Source organism: Neophocaena asiaeorientalis, unplaced genomic scaffold (genome assembly GCF_003031525.2).
Source record: "Neophocaena asiaeorientalis asiaeorientalis breed wild unplaced genomic scaffold, Neophocaena_asiaeorientalis_V1.1 scaffold369, whole genome shotgun sequence".
In the NCBI taxonomy this organism is placed as follows: Eukaryota; Metazoa; Chordata; class Mammalia; order Artiodactyla; family Phocoenidae; genus Neophocaena; species Neophocaena asiaeorientalis.
This window is the reverse complement of record NW_020175321.1, coordinates 2,541,252-2,563,433: the sequence shown is the minus strand read 5'-3', so window position 1 is coordinate 2,563,433 and position 22,182 is coordinate 2,541,252. Positions and strand designations below refer to the sequence as shown.

Sequence of the window (22,182 nt, the reverse complement as noted above, 5' to 3'; positions counted from 1 at the left end):
AGTGGGAGGTTGGGATTAGCAGATGTAAGCTTTCATATATAGGATGGATAAACAACAAGGTCCTACTGTATAGCTCAGGGAATTATATTCAATATCTTATGATAAACCATAATGGAAAAGAACATAAAAAAAGAATGTACATATACATATATATAACTGAATCACCTGCTGTACAGCAGAAATGAACACAACACTGTAAACCAACTACACTTCAATAAAAAAATTAAAATGATGAATGCATGGGTGGCAATGAAACTTAGAGATCTGGTTCTCCTGCGTCATACGTCAAGCACCTGGGAAGCGGAAAGCATTTCATCCATCAAACCTCACACCGTGATGCTATACATGCCAGGTGTGACGCGGGTGATGGGAACCAACAGAACGGAAACTAAACTGAGGCCTCCTATGAACTAGTACAGGCTTTTTGCACTGCTGTGGGGATGCCTCCCAAAGGGATTATCACAATTGTTTAATAAAAGAGGAAGGAAGTTAATTATGAATTTCAAGCTTAGAAATTCACAGGCAAAAGTGGCTGAAGAGAAATAACCATCCTCAGAGAGAGGCAAGAATAAACTAGAAAGAAGAAGACCTTGGAGAGAAACAAAAAATGCAAACGCATGTTTAACTGGGATCCTGATAACATAATTAACAAGATGAATCAAAGATAAATGATTAGAGATGTGAAGGCTCAGCCCACAGAAAAACCTGAGAAAAAAAGATTTTGTAAGTTTAAAAAGAAGTTTCCCTTCAAAAGGTTCATATTATACATATATTCAATCTAAACAAACAAAAATTTCCACTCAGAGAGGCAGACACAATTAAGATATTTCCCATATAACAATCTAAGTTCCTTCCCGTACAGAACCTGCAAGGGTCATCTGGTTCCCAAACAAATAGCTCGGGTCTCATTTACCAAAAACTCTATCACGATTGTGGCCCAAAGACAGCCAAGTTGTCCACCAAGCAAATTTTAGTCAAAGCTCAGGGGAAGAAGAGACATTTGGTGTGTCTACAGAATGGGATCTCTAACCATCCCTTTAGGTTCTAGGGACCTAGGACCGGTGATGTCAGGTCACTGGAAGATTCCATATTTAAACTCAGTTAGCCCAAGCCTTTCCTAATTCACTTCCATGGCATTATACGTTAACAAAAGGTTTCTTAACATTTGGAGGAACTTAGAAAGACTCCTTCAAAAATCTGCTGAGTAACTGAATCTTTGTGTGGAAAAAATGTACAAAATCACAGATATGAAATCTGTGTACAGTTTCAGTCTACCCACGAACTCCTGCTTTCATCCGCTAACATTTTTTTCTCAAAGGTGGTTGGTAACAGCCATGTGTGCTTTTGCATTTGCTATAAATCTATTCATGAGGACTTTCCATTACACTCTCAAAAAAATCATCTTTAAGAATTTAACACCACTCCACATTCCTGAAAACTTTTTGGGCTTTAAGCTACTTTTGAGGAAAACAGACGATGCTTCACCTATCTTTCTTGCTCTGGCTTCTAGGAAGTTCACGATCACATCATATTCTCAACCAAAATAATTAACACTCATCATTAGCATTTTCTTGTCTCAACTTTTCCATTTTTTTTGTTGTTTCCATCTTTGATATATACTTATATACATTCCAGGCCTCCATTTCTTCCCCATCCCCCCAAAAAAAGACAGATTTTATTCCCCTGTTCTAATTTTTCTTGAAAATTTTATCTAAATATAGCTAATAAATGTGGAAAGGGAGTGACTGCCTGTATATGCAGAACCTGTAAGGCACACAATCTCTAAACCAAAAGCTTTTCTTTAAAGTGACTTATGAAAGATGTTTCACCAGTGGACTTAAGAGTTAAAAAAACTACTACCTCACTAAAGGGCATCATACTTCCTTTTATTAGCTATCAGGAGGTAGTCCAAAAATAAGGGCAGGATTGTATGGGCGTAGCCTTTCTAACCTAAAGCAAAAGGTAGGTACTAGCCCCAAACCATAACTGAAAAGTTGACGCCACTTCAACTGTCCCTTGGGACTTCCCTGGCGACCCAGTGGTTGGGACTTCGCCTTCCAACGCAGGGGGTTCGGGTTCGATCCCTGGTCCGGGAGCTAAGATCCCACATGCCTCTTGGTCAAAAAACCAGAACATAAAACAGAAGCAGTACAAATTCAATAAAGACTTAAAAAAAAAAAAAACCTGCCCCTTATCTGCCTTCCACTTCCTCCTTACTCACTGAAAGGCAAATAAATGAGTTTAAGCTGGACACAGACAGCCATCGCTCCCAGAAAAAAACAGCATTTGACACCCACACTGAGAGTCTCTTTACGCATTTCACAGACCCTACACAGATTCCTGACAGCTCACTGGGCCACAGGCCCCGCCAGATTTTTGAGCTACATCTGCAGTATCTTTTCTACTTGGGCAGCTCGCGTAAACTGGGGAAATTCATTAACATGCTAATGATGCTCTATTTAAAATTCCAGCCCTGATTATTCTGTGATTAAATCTCTCCCCTTGACGTCTGCTTCCTTTATATCCGAGTTATAGTACGAAATCAACAATATTAATAAAGCACAATACACATTACCAACTTATCCACAAGGGATGGAAAAACATTTATGTAAATCTCGGGGTTGTCTTCTTTTTCTGAAAAGCAGATGTAGCAAACTGTAAAAAAAAGTTACTGATTTTTTTTCAGCCCACTAGTTCTGTCTGCTGCCACCCCAATCTGAATATCCAACACAAGCATCTTCCATGAAAGACAATCAAACGTATCATTGCTCTCATTAAACTGGAAAATGAATTTTAAACTTTTTTTTTTTTTTTTTAAAGAAGATCCAAGGTCTGGGTCTGTGATTCAAACTAAGGGAAGAAAGGACTAATGTTTCATTTTAACCTCTGGCCCCAGTAAATGAACAAATATTTGTGGTCTATTTAACTATTTTTAATGACATCGTGCTGGGTACTGCCAATGACACAAATGAAACCTAAAGACAGTGTTTTCACCTCGATGGACTTACAGTCAGGCCACAGACACAGGATGTAATGACATGGAAAGAGATCAGCAGAGCAAGTTCATCTGTGATGAGGCATTACACATACCCTTCCCATCATTAAGAATCCTCTGAATGAGACAGACTGTGCCCTAAGACTGCAAATCTCCCCTCCCGCTACAGAAACAGAACCCTTGTACACACACATGGCTGGGTCAGCCAACTTGGAGCCAGTGTCACACAGCCTGGGTCCCTGACCGTCATGGAGTGACTTGTTCAACCCTGAATTGCCTTTTGCTCCCAAATGCTGCATTCTGCAATCACTGCCGGAAGTCAAAATCTGTTTTTGCGAACACTACACAGCGCTCATTTTTTGAATAGTCTTATTTTAAGACGTTTTATCTAAGATTAAAAAGAGTCAGCTCATGGTAATACACGCAGAAGCGTACTATGTCTTTGTATTTGCTCTACGTTTAAACTTGAGCACGGAGCTCCCTCCAGGTTTTTAACTCTCAAAATGCAACAAATGAGAGAATATGGTCTTTGGTCTAGTTTGATTACTATCAATGGGTAAAAGCTTCATTTTACTAAGGAATTCTTGCTCTCTTTCTTTCTTTGTCTCTCACACTATCTCCAACCCAAGATTATTAATTTGGCTCACCCAAAGCCAAGTCACCTCAGATTGCTCAAAAATTAGCTTCGGCCTAAAGCAGAGGGAAAAGGGTAGCTGATCCAGCAAAATCCAAGTATAAAACATAAAGAACGCCTCCACAACAGTAATGAGCCATCTGCAGTTCAGAATCATCCACGGTAACAATCTCTCATTCCATTTGTTTATGTTTTATTCATCATTTTGAAAACACTTAGTGAAGTGACAAGGATGAGATTCAAAAAATACTTTACAGCTCTTTTTTTTTAAAAAAGAGATATTAATGGCTTTCAAGAGCTCAACTGTTCAGATGAAAATATTGCTGCATCCTATTATACATTATATGTATAACTGAGTCCCTTTGCTATACAGCAAAAATTAACACAACATTGTAAGTCAACTATACTTCAATAAAATTTTTTTAAAAAAAGAAAATATTGCTGAACCAAATTTGTCCAAACTGGTTCACATCTTTATTCTTTTATATATATGTATAACTGAGTCCCTTTGCTATACAGCAAAAATTAACACAACATTGTAAGTCAACTATACTTCAATAAAATTTTTTAAAAAAAAGAAAATATTGCTGAACCAAATTTGTCCACTGGTTCACATCTTTATTCTTAGATATAAATTTCCCATTCTGCACCAAAACACGGGAGCCATTTCATAGTCATCATTTTTTATTATTTTAAAAATGTATAGCAAAAATTCATTTAAAATATGCAAGGTTAGTCCTATAATAATGTAAAAAACTGCACCGTCACATCTTAGAGGAATGTGTTGTCATCTCTCAGGACTATAGTTATATATTAAGGCTCAAATGCAGTCTCTAGTTACATATTTGGCAAAAACAAAGCTTTGACCTACAAAAGTGAAAAAAAGATAAGGCGCTCTGAGTTGTTGAACCAACTTGAGGGTGTCCACGGCTAAGAAGACACGATAATGCTTGACCAGCCCATCTCCCATTCAAATAACTGTGAAGAAACCTCTCTCTACAAAATTTAGGAAGTCTTTAAAACTAAATTTATTCATAGTGAAATGACACACCTATTTCCGCTAGCTGATTTCATATTTATTTATTTGGTTTTAAATACTAATCTTCATTGACTTCAATTTGTGGAATATTTTCAAATAGCCCTAGTTCAAATCTGGCTAACTAATATCTCTATTCTTTTCTTATTTCTTTTTAAACAAGCATACTTTGTAAATACAGTCCTTTATTTGTATATATGCCTTTCACTTTCCTAGTAAATACTTATTTAGGGAAATGATTTACTATGCATGAACTTTGCCTTCCAACAACCTCTAGTTCCCAGCGGACGTGCAAGGGTGTGTGCGCGCACACACACACACACACACACAATCTCAGGATCTTAATAAATTACCTCACTTAATTTGTACCACTTAACCAGCCTGTGAGATGGATAATACTCTTCTCATTTTACTGATGAAGAAACAGGTTCCAGCATCTAACGTACTTTAAATCTAAATTTTCTTCCTATGATTTCATTCTGTATATTAGAAATTGAATCATCAGAAATTCTTCACTCTGTGTGTGTGTTTGGGTTTTCTTTTAAGACACAGGTTTGGCTTTATCAATTTGGACGGAACCAACATCTTCTGAAAGTATTCCTCAGAGTGAAGACTCAAGGTGACCTCATTTACAGTTAACAACGGGACAGGAAAAGACCACACCCCCAACAAACAGATACTTTGGCCAAGACAGCACCGGTGTCTTCGGCATCATTCTTCCTGGGGAAAGCAGCTCTCAGAAAATATCTAAATTTTCTTCCTATGATTTCATTCTGTATATTAGAAACTGAATCATCAGAAATTCTTCACTGTGTGTGTGTTTGGGTTTTCTTTTAAGACACAGGTTTGGCTTTATCAATTTGGACGGAACCAACATCTTCTGAAAGTATTCCTCAGAGTGAAGACTCAAGGTGACCTCATTTACAGTTAACAACGGGACAGGAAAAGACCACACCCCCAACAAACAGATACTTTGGCCAAGACAGCACCGGTGTCTTCGGCATCATTCTTCCTGGGGAAAGCAGCTCTCAGAAAAGCCCACACAGAGAAGAGGCACTTCATGGTCCTTTCTCAGTTTTCCCAGAGCCAGCCTGCTTTCATCTGCGATTGTGCAAACCAGAAGGCCGAGGCAAGGAACAAAAGGGAGATAACTGTCGAACAGAGAAAATTCTCAAGAACCGTGCCAAGGGGGAGATTGCTCTAAACAACCACAAGGCCATTAGCAAGTCCAGGGTAGAGGAGGGGGGAAAGACAGAAAACGAAAAGGCATCTCACGCGATAGCCAAACAAAAGCTGACAAGAAATTGTGCCGCATTTGCCGAGGCTCCTGCCAAAAACGTCCTCCAGGAAAAGTGCTGTGTGTCTCCAGGACACCCTTCACAGTGACGTTCACATAAAGCAGTACAATAAATATCACACAGACACGAGACACCCGTGTGACCACTCACCATAGGCAGTTCTCCCCTGATCCAGTTCTCTCCTGAGGCTGCTGTAATCTTCTTTAACACTTGCCAATTTCTGGACGTTCCTGGAACTCAGCACCAAGAGTTTGTGGAGAAGTCCCTCCAGCCCTTCCCTCTCGGATGTTAATGATCTAATCTCCTCCGTGAGCTCCTTGGCTGTACAGAAATGGTTTCCTGCGGAAAAGGAGGGAAAACAAGCGTTGCCGCATCCCTACCTATGGAAGGTGCAGCGAGCGTGCACTAACAGTGTGGGGAAAGGGGGATGAACTTTGCAGCTACATCCAACTGCATTCACAGTCTTCTGTGGAGGGATCTGGAAACACACTGACTGTCCTCCTTAAGCTGAAAAAACCACCAGTCCCTTTAGCAACTTATTCTCATTATATTCTGTTTTAGGGGGTTGCATTGGCTAATTCACGTCCTTCTGAAACATGATGACACAAAAATATCACAGTGAAACCCAGGGCAGCCACACGGCATCATTCCATACAGACATCCAAATGTCAAAGAGGTGAAAGATTACAGTAGGGTGGAAAGGGACCGGGCCTTGGAGTCAAACTAGACCTAAATTCAAATCCCCAATTCAAAATCCCAGTTACACAAACTGCATGACCTTGAGCAAAGAAATCAGCATATGGGATTTCAGGGCAAACTTCTTATAAAATATATTTGTGCATTACAGGTGGCTACAAGAATAAATGTGAAATTCTATAAAGCTCTGAGCATTGAATTTATTAGCAGGGTTGCAAGAATCAAGGTCAATATTCAAAAATCAATTGTATTTCTAAGTATCAGCAGCAAATAACTGGAAGGTGAATTTTTTTTAATATCATGTATAAGATATTTTAAAACTCAAAATACTTAGGGGTAAGTTTAAAGAAATACGTGCAAAACCTCTACACAGAAAACCATTTTAAAACTTCTGAGAGAAACTAAAGGAGACTTAATAATTAGAAAGATACACTGTATATACATACATTGGAAAACAATACTGTTAAGGTTTTCATTTTCCTCAAAATGACCTATTGATTCGATACCATTCTAATCAAAACCTCATGTGGGTCTTTTGTAGAGATTGACAAGCTTATTCTAAAATGGTAAAAGAAAATGCAAAGGCCTAGCTAAAGCAAAACCATCCTTAAGAGGTAGAACAGAGTTAGAGGACATTTGCTACTTGATTTCAAACTAACACTGAAGCTACAGTAAATGCAGACAGAACGGCACTGGTGTACAAACAGACAAACAGATCAATGGAAGGGAACAGACAGTTCAGAAGTAGACCCACCCTCACACAGTTAAGTAATTTTCAACCAAGTGCCCAAGCAAGTCAATGAGGAAAACAAAATACTTTCAACAGATGGTACTGGAACAACTAGCCACCTATATGGGGGAAACATTAACCTTGATACATACCTCAAATCACACACAGAATTTAATTAGAGATGGATCACAGACCTAAACGTAGAAGTGAAAACTATAAAGCTTCTAGAAGAACATATAGGAGAATATCTAACTTTGGAGTCAGAAAAACTTTAGATAAGACACAGGATATACTAATTATAAGAGAAAAAATGAATAAATGGGCTTCATCAAAATTAAAAACATCTACTCCTCAAAAAATACCATTAAGAAAATGAATAGGCAAGCCACAGACTGGGAGAAAATATTTACAATGCATACATCCGATGAAGGACTTGAGTCCTGCAACTCAACAGTTAAAACACAAATAACCCTATTGGAAAGTAGGCAAATGACACCACGGGCACATTACAGAGATATATAACTGGGGCCGAAAAGCGTATGAAAAATGTTGATGATCATTAGTTGCCAGAAAAATGCACATTAAAGCCGTAGGGATTCCACTACAAAACCATTCAAGTGGCTCAGATTAACTGGACTGAAACTGCCTGGTTGACAAGCACGAGGAGTTACCAGAACTCTCCCGTGTGACGGGAGCATGAAATGTACAAGCACTTTGAGACAGGTTCTGTCAATTTCTCATAAAGTTAACATACACCTATCCTTTGATTCAACAATTCCACTGCTAGGTATTTACCCAAGAGAAATTGTTGCAGGAAGAGGGACCCCTTCCAGGGCCCGAGAGCGGGCTCTTGTCTAACACTCGGAAATGAATCGTCCGAGGAGACACACGTGCTGACAAAGCAAGAGACTCTATTGGGAAGGGGCGCCCGGGCGCAGAGCAGCAGCGCAAGGGGACCCAGGAGGACTGCTCTGCCACGTGGCTCGCAGTCTCGGGCTTTACGGTGATGGGGTTAGTTTCCGGGTTGCCTCTGGTCCATCATCTTGATTGGCCCACATCTGGTCTGACTCGGGGTCCTTCCTCGTGACTAGCAAAGAAATCAGCATATGGGATTTCAGGGCAAACTTCTTATAAAATATATTTGTGCATTACAGGTGGCTACAAGAATAAATGTGAAATTCTATAAAGCTCTGAGCATTGAATTTATTAGCAGGGTTGCAAGAATCAAGGTCAATATTCAAAAATCAATTGTATTTCTAAGTATCAGCAGCAAATAACTGGAAGGTGAATTTTTTTTAATATCATGTATAAGATATTTTAAAACTCAAAATACTTAGGGGTAAGTTTAAAGAAATACGTGCAAAACCTCTACACAGAAAACCATTTTAAAACTTCTGAGAGAAACTAAAGGAGACTTAATAATTAGAAAGATACACTGTATATACATACATTGGAAAACAATACTGTTAAGGTTTTCATTTTCCTCAAAATGACCTATTGATTCGATACCATTCTAATCAAAACCTCATGTGGGTCTTTTGTAGAGATTGACAAGCTTATTCTAAAATGGTAAAAGAAAATGCAAAGGCCTAGCTAAAGCAAAACCATCCTTAAGAGGTAGAACAGAGTTAGAGGACATTTGCTACTTGATTTCAAACTAACACTGAAGCTACAGTAAATGCAGACAGAACGGCACTGGTGTACAAACAGACAAACAGATCAATGGAAGGGAACAGACAGTTCAGAAGTAGACCCACCCTCACACAGTTAAGTAATTTTCAACCAAGTGCCCAAGCAAGTCAATGAGGAAAACAAAATACTTTCAACAGATGGTACTGGAACAACTAGCCACCTATATGGGGGAAACATTAACCTTGATACATACCTCAAATCACACACAGAATTTAATTAGAGATGGATCACAGACCTAAACGTAGAAGTGAAAACTATAAAGCTTCTAGAAGAACATATAGGAGAATATCTAACTTTGGAGTCAGAAAAACTTTAGATAAGACACAGGATATACTAATTATAAGAGAAAAAATGAATAAATGGGCTTCATCAAAATTAAAAACATCTACTCCTCAAAAAATACCATTAAGAAAATGAATAGGCAAGCCACAGACTGGGAGAAAATATTTACAATGCATACATCCGATGAAGGACTTGAGTCCTGCAACTCAACAGTTAAAACACAAATAACCCTATTGGAAAGTAGGCAAATGACACCACGGGCACATTACAGAGATATATAACTGGGGCCGAAAAGCGTATGAAAAATGTTGATGATCATTAGTTGCCAGAAAAATGCACATTAAAGCCGTAGGGATTCCACTACAAAACCATTCAAGTGGCTCAGATTAACTGGACTGAAACTGCCTGGTTGACAAGCACGAGGAGTTACCAGAACTCTCCCGTGTGACGGGAGCATGAAATGTACAAGCACTTTGAGACAGGTTCTGTCAATTTCTCATAAAGTTAACATACACCTATCCTTTGATTCAACAATTCCACTGCTAGGTATTTACCCAAGAGAAATTGTTGCAGGAAGAGGGACCCCTTCCAGGGCCCGAGAGCGGGCTCTTGTCTAACACTCGGAAATGAATCGTCCGAGGAGACACACGTGCTGACAAAGCAAGAGACTCTATTGGGAAGGGGCGCCCGGGCGCAGAGCAGCAGCGCAAGGGGACCCAGGAGGACTGCTCTGCCACGTGGCTCGCAGTCTCGGGCTTTACGGTGATGGGGTTAGTTTCCGGGCTGCCTCTGGTCCATCATCTTGATTGGCCCACATCTGGTCTGACTCGGGGTCCTTCCTCGTGACGCGCGCATCTCTCAGCCAAGATGGATACCGGCACAAAGGGTTCTGGGAGGTTGGCAGGACATATGGGCTGGTGTCTCCTCCCTCCTTTTGGCCCCTCCCGAATTCTTCTGGTTAGTTTTCAACGGCAGTCCCTTATCGGGAACTCCTACTGTGAGACAACTCACAGTATTATTATCGTGCCTGGCCAAGACAGGCAGTTTCGGTCAACAGTTCCCTAATAAAATGAAACATGCAATCAACAAATACTTGACTCAGATGTTCACAGTTGCTTTACTCATTGTCCCAAACTGGAAACAACCTAAATGTCCATCTAGAGGAGAAGGTAGAAACAGTGGTACGTCGGAACTACCCAGCAAGGAAAAGGCACAAACTCTACATACACGCAGTGACGTGGGAGTATCTCAAGAAAAAGGCACAAGAGAAGGCATACGATGGGATTCCGTTGATATTAACTTCTAGAACAGGCAAAACTAATCCATGGTAGAAGACGTCAGAACAGAGGCCATCTGGGCAAAAGGGGATGATGACTGGGAACAGGTACAAGCGTGACGTTTCTGGGGTGATGATAACAGGTGTCAAAATTCATGGAACTGTACCCTTAACATCTGTGCATTTCACTGAATGTAAATCATACCTCAATAAAAAAGGAAAACTATATTAGGGAATGTTTAAGTATGAAAATGATACCATAATTAATAAACATATCACATTAATAAGCACTCTATAAACAACAGTTATTGTTATTAGAGGCTCCGTTATATTTCCTAAGAGTTTATTATAACCATAATCATGATAACAGCTACTAACGTTCTCTCCTTCAAATCTCACCACAACCCTTGGTGATAATACACTCTATGTTATCTATTCCAAGATGCACTTTTTTTTTACATTTTAACATCTCTGAAACGGATGTGTCTTACAATTACTGTTATCTAGGAGGTGGTCTGGATGAAGTTGCTATTACGTGATTGTCATTCTTGGTGGCCTGACGGAGCAACTGTATCCCCCTGCTGTTTCAATGTACAAACCATTTAAGGACCCTCTGAGTCCTGTTACCTTCTGTTGAGATGGATTTGTAAGATTAGGAAAGCACCAGCATTTAAAACTTGAAGAATGGTGTTAGCAGCTTGGCAGAAAATCCTACAGAAAACAGTAGTTCATTCTTGGAGAAGAAGAAAAAAGGTGCATCACCAGCCGCTTCACTGATGCAGAGGATGACACTGTGTGGAGAAACAGGAGGCTTGACTTGAGTCGAACTGTGTTTTAGGCCAGACTAAGTATGAAACATCTTAGGGAAACCTTAATCCATTCATTTTCCTTTTTAAAAGAGTGATACGTGATGTTTTCAAAAGCTTAACTACATCTAGTTGGCAGAAAATCCTACAGAAAACAGTAGTTCATTCTTGGAGAAGAAGAAAAAAGGTGCATCACCAGCCGCTTCACTGATGCAGAGGATGACACTGTGTGGAGAAACAGGAGGCTTGACTTGAGTCGAACTGTGTTTTAGGCCAGACTAAGTATGAAACATCTTAGGGAAACCTTAATCCATTCATTTTCCTTTTTAAGAGTGATACATGATGTTTTCAAAAGCTTAACTACATCTAAAAGAGCTATTTCAATAAGTATAAAATAAAAACTCTAAGCCACAGAAAGCACCGTATCATTGTTTAATTGACAGCAATTTTTCCTTCTTAGTAGTATATAAAATAATGGCTCATTTTATGGTCACTAAAATACACATTGTTATCTCTACGGTGGAGAAAACTGAAATCTAGAGAATTACGTATCTTGCTGAAGCTTCCATAGCAATAAAATGCAGGGCAACTTTCCAACTCAAACATAGCTCAAAAATCCCTCCTCTTAAGTATTAAACTGTGCTGTTTATTTCTTTATTCTTATTATTTAATAGGCAGATTTCAATATGATATCAGTGTGGGAAAGGTTACACAATTTTGTCCCACTTTAAGGGCATTCTGCACACCCAGCCCATGCCATTTCTGTTACTGAAATCCATAGTTTCAGATTCCATGATTGCATAAATATCTTTTGAGACTATTTATTGTCTCTCACTATGTGGGCACATACGGAAAGGGACAAGGCACTGGCCCTGCTCTCCAGGAAGTTACATTGAATAAAGGGGATAAGATGTACAGTAAAAAAAAAAAAAGGCAAATATGCTCTAGGAGGGCTCAGAGAAGAGTGATCATTCCAGAAGGGGAGACAGAGGCAGGTTCACCAACAAAGAACATAAGGTTCCCAAAAAGCAAAATGGGAACTTTGTTAAGCAAAGGGCATTGTCTTGCGGGGGGTGGTGCTAGCAGAAGAGAGGCACGTGACCAAAGACGGGCCAAGACATTGACAAGAGGGCTCCAAATGCCAAGCCGATGGGTTTGGACCCATTTAGGAGAAACGAAGTCCTGATAAGGAGAGCAGACTGGATGCCACAAACTTTGAGCTGTAAATGGAAACACAACGAAAGCATTTCTGGATCCGTGATTTCTACGTGAACAATTACCGGTGGGGGCCGTTGCGAGTGGAGCCCCCCCCATGAAGGGCCACAGAGAAGCCAAGGGACCTGCCACGCCGTGGGGAGACCGCGGGAGGAGCCCGCAGCCCCAGAAGTGTGATGGCCTCTGGGCAGAACTGCGTGAGCACCTGCGGTGCCTTCAAGTTCCCTTCTCGGCCTGGGTTGAGGGAGCGCCCACCTTTCTGCTGGGCCGTATTTTCAAGCCAGAGGGTTAGCAAAATGGTGGGGTGAGCACCAAGACTGCCCCAGAGACACCAGGCAGGAGATGCCAAGCGTGCAACTTCCTCTTGAGAACAATTCAGAGAGAAAAGACCTCCCAAAACAAACAGGAAGACACTACAGAGACTGAGTGAGTGCCAGCCAGCATGGAAGGTTTCCTGGAAATACATCCTCAGGCCCTCCTGCGACTCATCACCGGCTCTAGAGGCCAGAGCCTTAATAAAACATGAGAGATCACTAATCAGGATCCTGGATCCGAAGGGGTGTGGCTTGGGAAAATGCAGCGTCCTGTGGATGCTTCACACACACAGAATGAGTGTGAATTCCCAAAGAGACGGATAATATCAAAAGCCGTGCCATGATAAAATGCTACACTGTCCTCGGTTAATATTTCATAAGCATTTTGGCCTCAGATCCAAGCCCATGAGGCGAATCTTGCTTGACGCAGCCCTCCCCGATTGCTGAAACTGACCAGAGCTCCGTGATGAAAACTGAGAAAAAGAAATGCTGATCCCTGTAGGAAGTCCCATCAGTGACCCGGGGACGCCCATCTCCATCACCCTGATGCGTCTTCCCTAAAGCCAAGGGGGAGTCTGTGTACGGATGCATATCTGCCTTTGCATCGAGCTGCGCATATGCCTGCCCGCTCTGCAGCAAGCGAAACGCACCTGGGCCCTCACGTAGGTTTTTTTAGAGCACCTGTCAAAATATTTTATTTTTATTATTTAATAGGCAGATTTCAATATGATATCAGTGTGGGAAAGGTTACACAATTTTGTCCCACTTTAAGGGCATTCTGCACACCCAGCCCATGCCATTTCTGTTACTGAAATCCATAGTTTCAGATTCCATGATTGCATAAATATCTTTTGAGACTATTTATTGTCTCTCACTATGTGGGCACATACGGAAAGGGACAAGGCACTGGCCCTGCTCTCCAGGAAGTTACATTGAATAAAGGGGATAAGATGTACAGTAAAAAAAAAAAAAGGCAAATATGCTCTAGGAGGGCTCAGAGAAGAGTGATCATTCCAGAAGGGGAGACAGAGGCAGGTTCACCAACAAAGAACATAAGGTTCCCAAAAAGCAAAATGGGAACTTTGTTAAGCAAAGGGCATTGTCTTGCGGGGGGTGGTGCTAGCAGAAGAGAGGCACGTGACCAAAGACGGGCCAAGACATTGACAAGAGGGCTCCAAATGCCAAGCCGATGGGTTTGGACCCATTTAGGAGAAACGAAGTCCTGATAAGGAGAGCAGACTGGATGCCACAAACTTTGAGCTGTAAATGGAAACACAACGAAAGCATTTCTGGATCCGTGATTTCTACGTGAACAATGACCGGTGGGGGCCGTTGCGAGTGGAGCCCCCCCCATGAAGGGCCACAGAGAAGCCAAGGGACCTGCCACGCCGTGGGGAGACCGCGGGAGGAGCCCGCAGCCCCAGAAGTGTGATGGCCTCTGGGCAGAACTGCGTGAGCACCTGCGGTGCCTTCAAGTTCCCTTCTCGGCCTGGGTTGAGGGAGCTCCCACCTTTCTGCTGGGCCATATTTTCAAGCCAGAGGGTTAGCAAAATGGTGGGGTGAGCACCAAGACTGCCCCAGAGACACCAGGCAGGAGATGCCAAGCGTGCAACTTCCTCTTGAGAACAATTCAGAGAGAAAAGACCTCCCAAAACAAACAGGAAGACACTACAGAGACGGAGTGAGTGCCAGCACGGAAGGTTTCCTGGAAATACATCCTCAGGCCCTCCTGCGACTCATCACCGGCTCTAGAGGCCAGAGCCTTAATAAAACATGAGAGAACACTAATCAGGATCCTGGATCCGAAGGGGTGTGGCTTGGGAAAATGCAGCGTCCTGTGGATGCTTCACACACACAGAATGAGTGTGAATTCCCAAAGAGACGGATAATATCAAAAGCCGTGCCATGATAAAATGCTACACTGTCCTCGGTTAATATTTCATAAGCATTTTGGCCTCAGATCCAAGCCCATGAGGCGAATCTTGCTTGACGCAGCCCTCCCCGATTGCTGAAACTGACCAGAGCTCCGTGATGAAAACTGAGAAAAAGAAATGCTGATCCCTGTAGGAAGTCCCATCAGTGACCCGGGGACGCCCATCTCCATCACCCTGATGCGTCTTCCCTAAAGCCAAGGGGGAGTCTGTGTACGGATGCATATCTGCCTTTGCATCGAGCTGCGCATATGCCTGCCCGCTCTGCAGCAAGCGAAACGCACCTGGGCCCTCACGTAGGTTTTTTTAGAGCACCTGTCAAAATATTTTATTCTACAAGTAACACAATTAAAACCCTCTGGGTGCCTGCCAAAGCTGAAACTGATTTTACTCAACCTGTTGTTTCTAACTACATCCTCAGTGTCTCTGAATTTTAAATCGTTACCCTCCTCTACTTCATGCTATCTGGGGGTTATTTTTTGAAATCATTATCTGAGTCTCATTTTATAGATTACAGGGCTCTTGTGAATTCTCATTTAGTCTTCCCAACAATCCAGGAAGGAGGTCTTGTAATGACTGCCCTTGGTTTCCAGTTGAAGAAACTGAGACCCAGAGAGCGACCTTCGTAAGGTCACAATGTTTCGGAGTTCTAAGATCACACATGAGATTACTGAACTTGAACTTGGTTCTTCCAACCTCATGTTTGGTGCTTATTCCATCAAATACAGCTCAGTAGGGGACTTGGTCAAAACATGGCCACGAGTCATCCATAAGGGGAGGGAGAACAGAGATGGCTGAGGTTAAATCCTGTGCTCAGACGGGCTGTTTCACCCAGTCAGTCCACAGGCCTCACTATTACCCTCACCGGGGGACGTGCACACGCACGGTCCTCGCTGGGCCACAGACGTTTCCATCTGTGACGATCCTCCTAAAGTTATCCTCTTCTACCTACCCGAATTTGAGCTGTCCTTCTTTTTGAGGGAAAAAGAAATAAAGCCAGTGTTGAACATAATCAAACCCCCAAATCACAGAGTGCTACACCTCTTCTCTGGCATGACACCAGATCTTTCGAGGAATTCCAAGCTCAAGTCCACACCCGCTGGTTGGGCAGGACCACACCCTCTGCCTTCCAAGCCTCACGCTCAGCGATGTCAAGGCCACGATCACCAACCAACTGCTCCCCGAACCCCCTCTGCGTGGAAGCTCCTTCGGCTGGAATTTGCCATTTTCCACTCGTTTTGTTTCTTTCTTCCAGTTACCGTGATTTCCTGAGATACCGAAAAGCATTTTGTGTGAGCAGAGCCCCGGTTTTGCACATCAAACATTTTAGAAATGGTCACATTTGATAGAGAAGACAAGGGGAAGAGATCGCTGGAACACGGGATTTTACATGAAACACAGACTGCTTCAAATAGCTTGAGAAAGCGCGGTGCCTGGCGAGAGACAAAATATACAAACAGACGATGGTCAGATCATAAACAGAACAGAAGCCCAGCCTGCAGCGGCCTGCCCGGGAAACCCACCCCTGTGTACAGTGACCAGCCCAGGAGGCCAGCTTGTAGGAAGTCAGATGCCATCTCTAGTCACAATCCAGGAAGCTGAACAATAACTTCTGTAACAGTTCACCCCAAATGGCCAGGACTTGATTAATAACAGCTTCCCTAATTTTTGTCCCTGCTTCCAGCTTAGGACCAACCAGAGTAAGTCAAATATGCTCCCCTTACCAGTCACATTGGATGCTCTAGTTAACCCACCCCCCAGCTTCTCCAGGCCAACAGCCTCCAATCACACGTGGAACCTTCCTTTGTTCCACCACGAAGCTTTCCCTCTCCTCTGCCTGCCTTAGAGTCTCTGCTGAAACACAAGCGATGGTGGTTGCCTGCCTTGCTATGGTAAGCTCTGAACAATACCCTTTCCTTCTTCTCACTTGGTGGGTCTTTATTTTCACCCTGGATAAACATCATCTTTGAAAAATCTTTACCGAGCCTATCAGCTCCCCCAGCCATTGATCTAAACCATGAACTTTTTTAGAGAGAAGGAAACATTTTGCACTTATCTAGAAAATCTAGTGTTATTTCTAAGAATGTTCCTATTTCCCTCCAAATCATAAACTAAGAAAGAAGAATTCAGGTAATTCCCTAGTGGTCCAGTGGTTAGGACTCCATGCTTCCATTACAGGGGGCACGGGTTCCATCCCTGGTCGGGGAACTAAGATCCTGCAAGCTGCAGGGCACAGCCAAAAAAGAAAAAAAGAGAGAAAGATTTCAGGCTGCCATTTAGACACATTTGTCTCTAACTAATGCATTTTAAGTATAGATAATTTTTATTCCCTATAAAGGAAAAGTCAAATCAGATAGAACCATCTTTAGAAAACAAATGGCTTGGAGTACCAGAGATATCTGGATATGCTATTTAAGAATAAATGATTATTTGAACTGTTTGCTCCTTGGAAACAGACAATCGGAGGCAGATGAGAAAGAAAATACACCACAAACTGAGGGGAGATCCTGAGATGTGGAAACAACAGATTCTGGGGATCAGAAATCAACAAATGAGGGTTCCATTTTTTCAAACAATTACCCTCATCGACTGTCTCCTGAGTGCCAGACATTAGGCAAAGCCCAGGAAAAAAAAACAGCAAGGTGACTCAACACGTGGACCGGAACAATAAGGGGGCTGCTTCAAGCAGGGAAAGGATGGAGCCGGAAACTCACGCAGGATGTCAATATAAGCAAAGCTTCAGAGCCCGGGCATCAGAGAGCTGGGCCTTGATGCTGGGGGCGGGGAAACGGTCAGAGCACAGCCGGCCCCGTGCAAGATGACCATGGGACACCAGTCAGGTTACAGAGCATGATGGAAGCAGAGCCCAGTTACAGGACCCGGAGCCCAAGACGGAAGGCCGGGGACAGCCGGGAAGGATGCCTGTCGCGGAGACACGGACGCGGGTTCCCGCCACTGAAACATCTTCTGTTTCTGGGAACAGAAGGAGGGTAAGGAGGCCACAGCTGTGAAAGGAAGGAACGGCAGGCAGAGAGGGAACGGAGCTAAGCTCAAGACAGGAGTGTTCATCACCAGGGTCAAAGGCTGGGCAAGGCCCGGCCCGGTTCTAGAAAAGGAAGATAGGCCATTGACATCCTGACCACAGAGCCTGAGGCAGGCACACCCATCACACCCTCCTCAGGGCACCGAGACCATGCCCTCGCTCTCCCCGCAGCAGCCTCTGCCCAGCCTAGGGAGAGGCCAACGCAGTCGAGTTTCCCGTGAAGCGGGTTGCTTGGGCAGCACAGACGCACGGAGCCCTGGTCTGGGCGGGTTCCCTTTGGTGAAGCACCCTCCTGGGACCTTTGCTCTCATGTGCTGTCCAGCCCGGCAGTCGGCAAGGTGGGCCTGCGGCTGCCTCTTGCGGGAGAGAGGCCTCTCGAGCTCCACCCAGAAAAGCCTCAGTGAGGCCCGGGGGCACGGGGCCTGAAGTGGGCAGTCAGACCAGACCTGCTCCGGGCCTCGGGGAGACGCTCCGAGCCCAGGAGCTTGGGATCCAGCCATGACATTGACCAGGCCTCCAGGGCTAAGGTTAATTTCCTGGCCTGGGGAGGGGACCAGCAGGGCTCTGGGCTTCTGAACTCAGTGCTGGAAACCAAAGGGACAAACTGAAGGCTCGCCATCAACGAGCGGCCCCACCTAGTTCAGCGGGCAGGAGACCGTGCAGGCATTTGGGGCCGAAGCCACTTTGCAAGAAGGGATGTAGGTGCCACCACAAGCCCTTTCGCTGCAGGTACATGAGCCAGTCACCTCCTGACGAAACCTCCTCCCACTTGGACGCTAGTTAAGCATCTATATCGCCCCTGCACACGGAGCTCACACACATCTATTATCCAGGTATCCAGGTACTGGTGTACCATATTAGTCTAATTCACCACCTCATCTAATTCTTACAGCACGCTAAGGTAAGAGTGTGACTGTTATCCTCCTTGTATAGACGAAGAAGCAAGATTTTAAAAGATGAAATAATTTGCCCAAGGTCACCCAGCCAAGTGCCGATTAAGCTGGGCTTGAACACAGACCTCTCAGATTCCAAAGCCAAAGCTTCTATCTGCTACGCAGTGTGGCCTCTGCTCTCAAGAACCAAGAGATCTGTCAGCCCCGGCGAGCTCCCCACTCTAAGCCACTACGCACAGACATGGGGGGATGACCTTCTCTAGGATGGACTTGACAACGGTACCTACCTGTCCACAGGGATGAAAGATGGGTGTGTGCTTCCAACCAAGCTATTCTCTGCCAAACATCACACGAGTTAAGGCAGAAACAGAGAAGGGAAAGAAAAGAGATGAATAAGATACAGTTTAGTCAAGAGTTGTGTAGGTGAATGAAGACCGGGGAGAAATCTAGGTTCCTTGGAGTTTTTGAAAGCCACAAGAGTGGCAGCAAAGAAGTAGGCTGAGAGTTCCATGGAGAATCCACTGTATATCGTGAAATAAAATCTAGATGATTGTTGCGTTTGATGTATTACCGTTGTCTGTGTTCTTATCTCATGTGACCTACACTTAAAAAGAAATGATAAGCTTTCTAGGTTTTCTTAATGTATATTATACCACATTCAACGGGCTATATTAATGCCACCATAGCTCTTCTAAGCATCCGTGTAAGATTTCACACACTAGCCTTCTTTTCTCCCTTTTTCACTGAGAGCATCTTAGTTAAGTCAGTGAGTTCCAGCCCCAGACATCCCCACCTCTATCCCACCGTGTACTCCACTGCAGACCGGGCTTCCTAAAGTCTGGCTTTGATCATGTCCTCGCCTTGCTTGAAAATAAATTATCACTGCTCCTAGATACATTTACCCTTAGCCTGCTGTACAGAGCCCTGGACAGCCAGGTCCTAACCAATGATGACTAGTTTATTCCTACCACAGTACTGACCCTACACCGGAGTCAATCTCAACTGCTCTCCCCCCTCCAAACACAGCCATGTTTTTCCACCACATCCAGTCCAGGCATATCTCGCTCCACACTACTGCATAATTCTTATGAAGGAAGGGTTCTTGTCCTGTCCACTGCTGCATCCTCAGTACCTAGAGCCAGGCCTGGCACTCAGGTGCCTGATGCCATTACCCATGGCTGAAAACCTGTCCACGTCTTTAGTTCACGGGCTCCTACGGGCTCTTAAGTCACCATGGCACACTGTAAAACATGGCCCCCAAACTCTCTGCACCCCTCCCACTGACAGCTGTCCCCTGTGTCCCTTTCTCTTGAACCAGGGCCCCAGGACTGCTCCAGCAATAAAATAAAATGGCTGCTGTGATGGTTTTAAAATGTGCCCATCAGATTCTTCAATGCTCCTCCCTTGGGGTGGCATCTGTCTCCCCTCCCCTTGAGTGGGGGCTGGACTTAGCAATTCCCTTCTAGTCGCTAAAGCAGAGATGACTGTGCGAGTTTGGAAACTAAGGTCCAACAGGCACTGTGTCTTCTGTCCTGTTTGCTTTCACTCTCAGATCACTTGCTCTGGGGGAAATCAGTGACCGTGTCATGAGCGCCCTACGGCGTGGCCCACGTGGCAACGAACCAAGACCATCTGCCGACAGCCAAGTGAATGAGCTTGGAAGCAGATCTTTCAGGCCCCATCAAGCCTTCAGAGAACTTCAGCCCCACCCCGTATCTGGACAGCAACCTCGTGAGAGATCCTGAGCTAGGATCACCCAGCTAAACTGCTTCTAGATGCCTAACCCTCAGAAACCGTGGGATATAATAAATGGTTGCTGTTCAAGCTACAAAGTTTGGGGGTAATTTATCACCTATTAATAGAGATGCATGCCAGTTTCTGAGTCCAGGCCTTAAGAAATAAGGAACTTCCATGTCTTATCTCTTGGGACACTCACTGTTAGAACCCGGCAGCCATGTTGTGATGAAGCCAAGCTGGCGATAGTGAGGTTACCAACAGACGTGGTAGAACCAACGTGGAAGAACCAACAGACAGATAGACGGACCAACCTGCTAGTCACAGGAGTCCTGGAAGGGGACTCTCCAGCCCCAGCTGCCACCCCCTAGCTGACCCTCCCACCCCCTGCCCAAATAGCAGGTTCACGAGCAAAATAAGTGATTGGTGACGTTTTAAGCCACCAAGTCTTGAAGTAGTTCATTACGCAGCAATCACTAACGAGGACGGATGTTGGCAACTGAAAGGAGAATGCTGCTACAAATCCTACAGCCTGAGGCGCTGACTTTGGGACCAGGTGGCAGGCCTCCGTGAAGCCTGAAAGGAAAGTAAGAAAAGTATTACTGGCAGCCAGAGGAAAAGGGACCCCTATAATATAGTGACAGAAAGTCTGGTGACATTATCAACGAGGCAACATAGAAAGCAGTTCCTAGTGAAGTTAACCACACGGCCAGAGAGATTTCCAGGCAGGATACAGAAGTGCCCACTGGCTTCTGGTCGCTGCCTGTGATCAGGTGCAAGAAAAGAGAGATGAGTTAAAGCATATACATTTAAATATAAAGGAGCCAGGACTTCATATTTAAAATAAAAATAAAGTTTTAAAACAAAACTGTTTCTTATTCCCCATCTCTGCAGAGAGCAGATGATTCTCAAATGAAGAAAAGACCTCAGTCCATAGATCAAACCCAGGATGGGAGATCTAGAAACTTTCAGACAGATGAAAGGCCCTCTGAGAACCTAAGGGTATCCCATTAGATCCTCTCCATTCAACAGGGCTTCTGGGAATCTCAACAGCATTGTCCCAGCATCTACACAGAGAACCCAAAATAGGCCTCACTTGGAGAGGTTTGTGGTTGTGGCTTTTGTCTAGTGGAGTGAGGGTCCAAAACATCGGCACCACCAGCACCCTAAGGGAGGTACCTTTTCCCTCCTCGGGCCTTCCCTGCTGTGGAGCATAGCTCAAAAGGAAACAGAAATCGCATTATGTGTGGAAGTTAATGATGATCAGCCTGCCGCCAGCCCAACCCATGGGGCAGCCCGTTGACTGAAAGTCCTGTTCTCCAAGGGGCTCAAGAGTGACCAGGAAATAGCGGGGTCGGGAGGTGAGTTCCCACCCCAGTTAACTCCCTCGTCCGATGAGGCCTCACCAATTTCCCAGCTGATCTAAGAGCTACACAGAAAACCCAGGCCCCGTATGCAAGATACCACGTCAAGAATTTTCCCTGGGATCCTAACAGGAAATCATTCACATTTGAGAGCGGGTTCCCCTTCTGCTCCAATGATGCATCTCCGCCCTTGGGCTTAATACAGACACATCCACCTGCATTCCCGGGAAAGATACACTGATT

General features: G+C 44.0%; 1 protein-coding gene across 5 annotated transcripts in view; it reads right to left on the bottom strand.

Annotated features, from left to right (window-relative positions):
• Positions 1-22,182, bottom strand: part of DISC1 (DISC1 scaffold protein) — a 344,403-nt gene that overhangs the window by 179,074 nt on the left and 143,147 nt on the right. For 4 of the 5 annotated variants that reach the window (XM_024765624.1, XM_024765626.1, XM_024765625.1 and 1 more), the window contains exon 9: positions 6,114-6,302. In XM_024765624.1, the coding sequence (XP_024621392.1) occupies positions 6,114-6,302 (189 nt within the window). Of the gene's footprint in view, positions 1-6,113; positions 6,303-22,182 lie in introns of those variants that run through there. The other variant, XR_003006010.1, reaches the window with a different exon arrangement.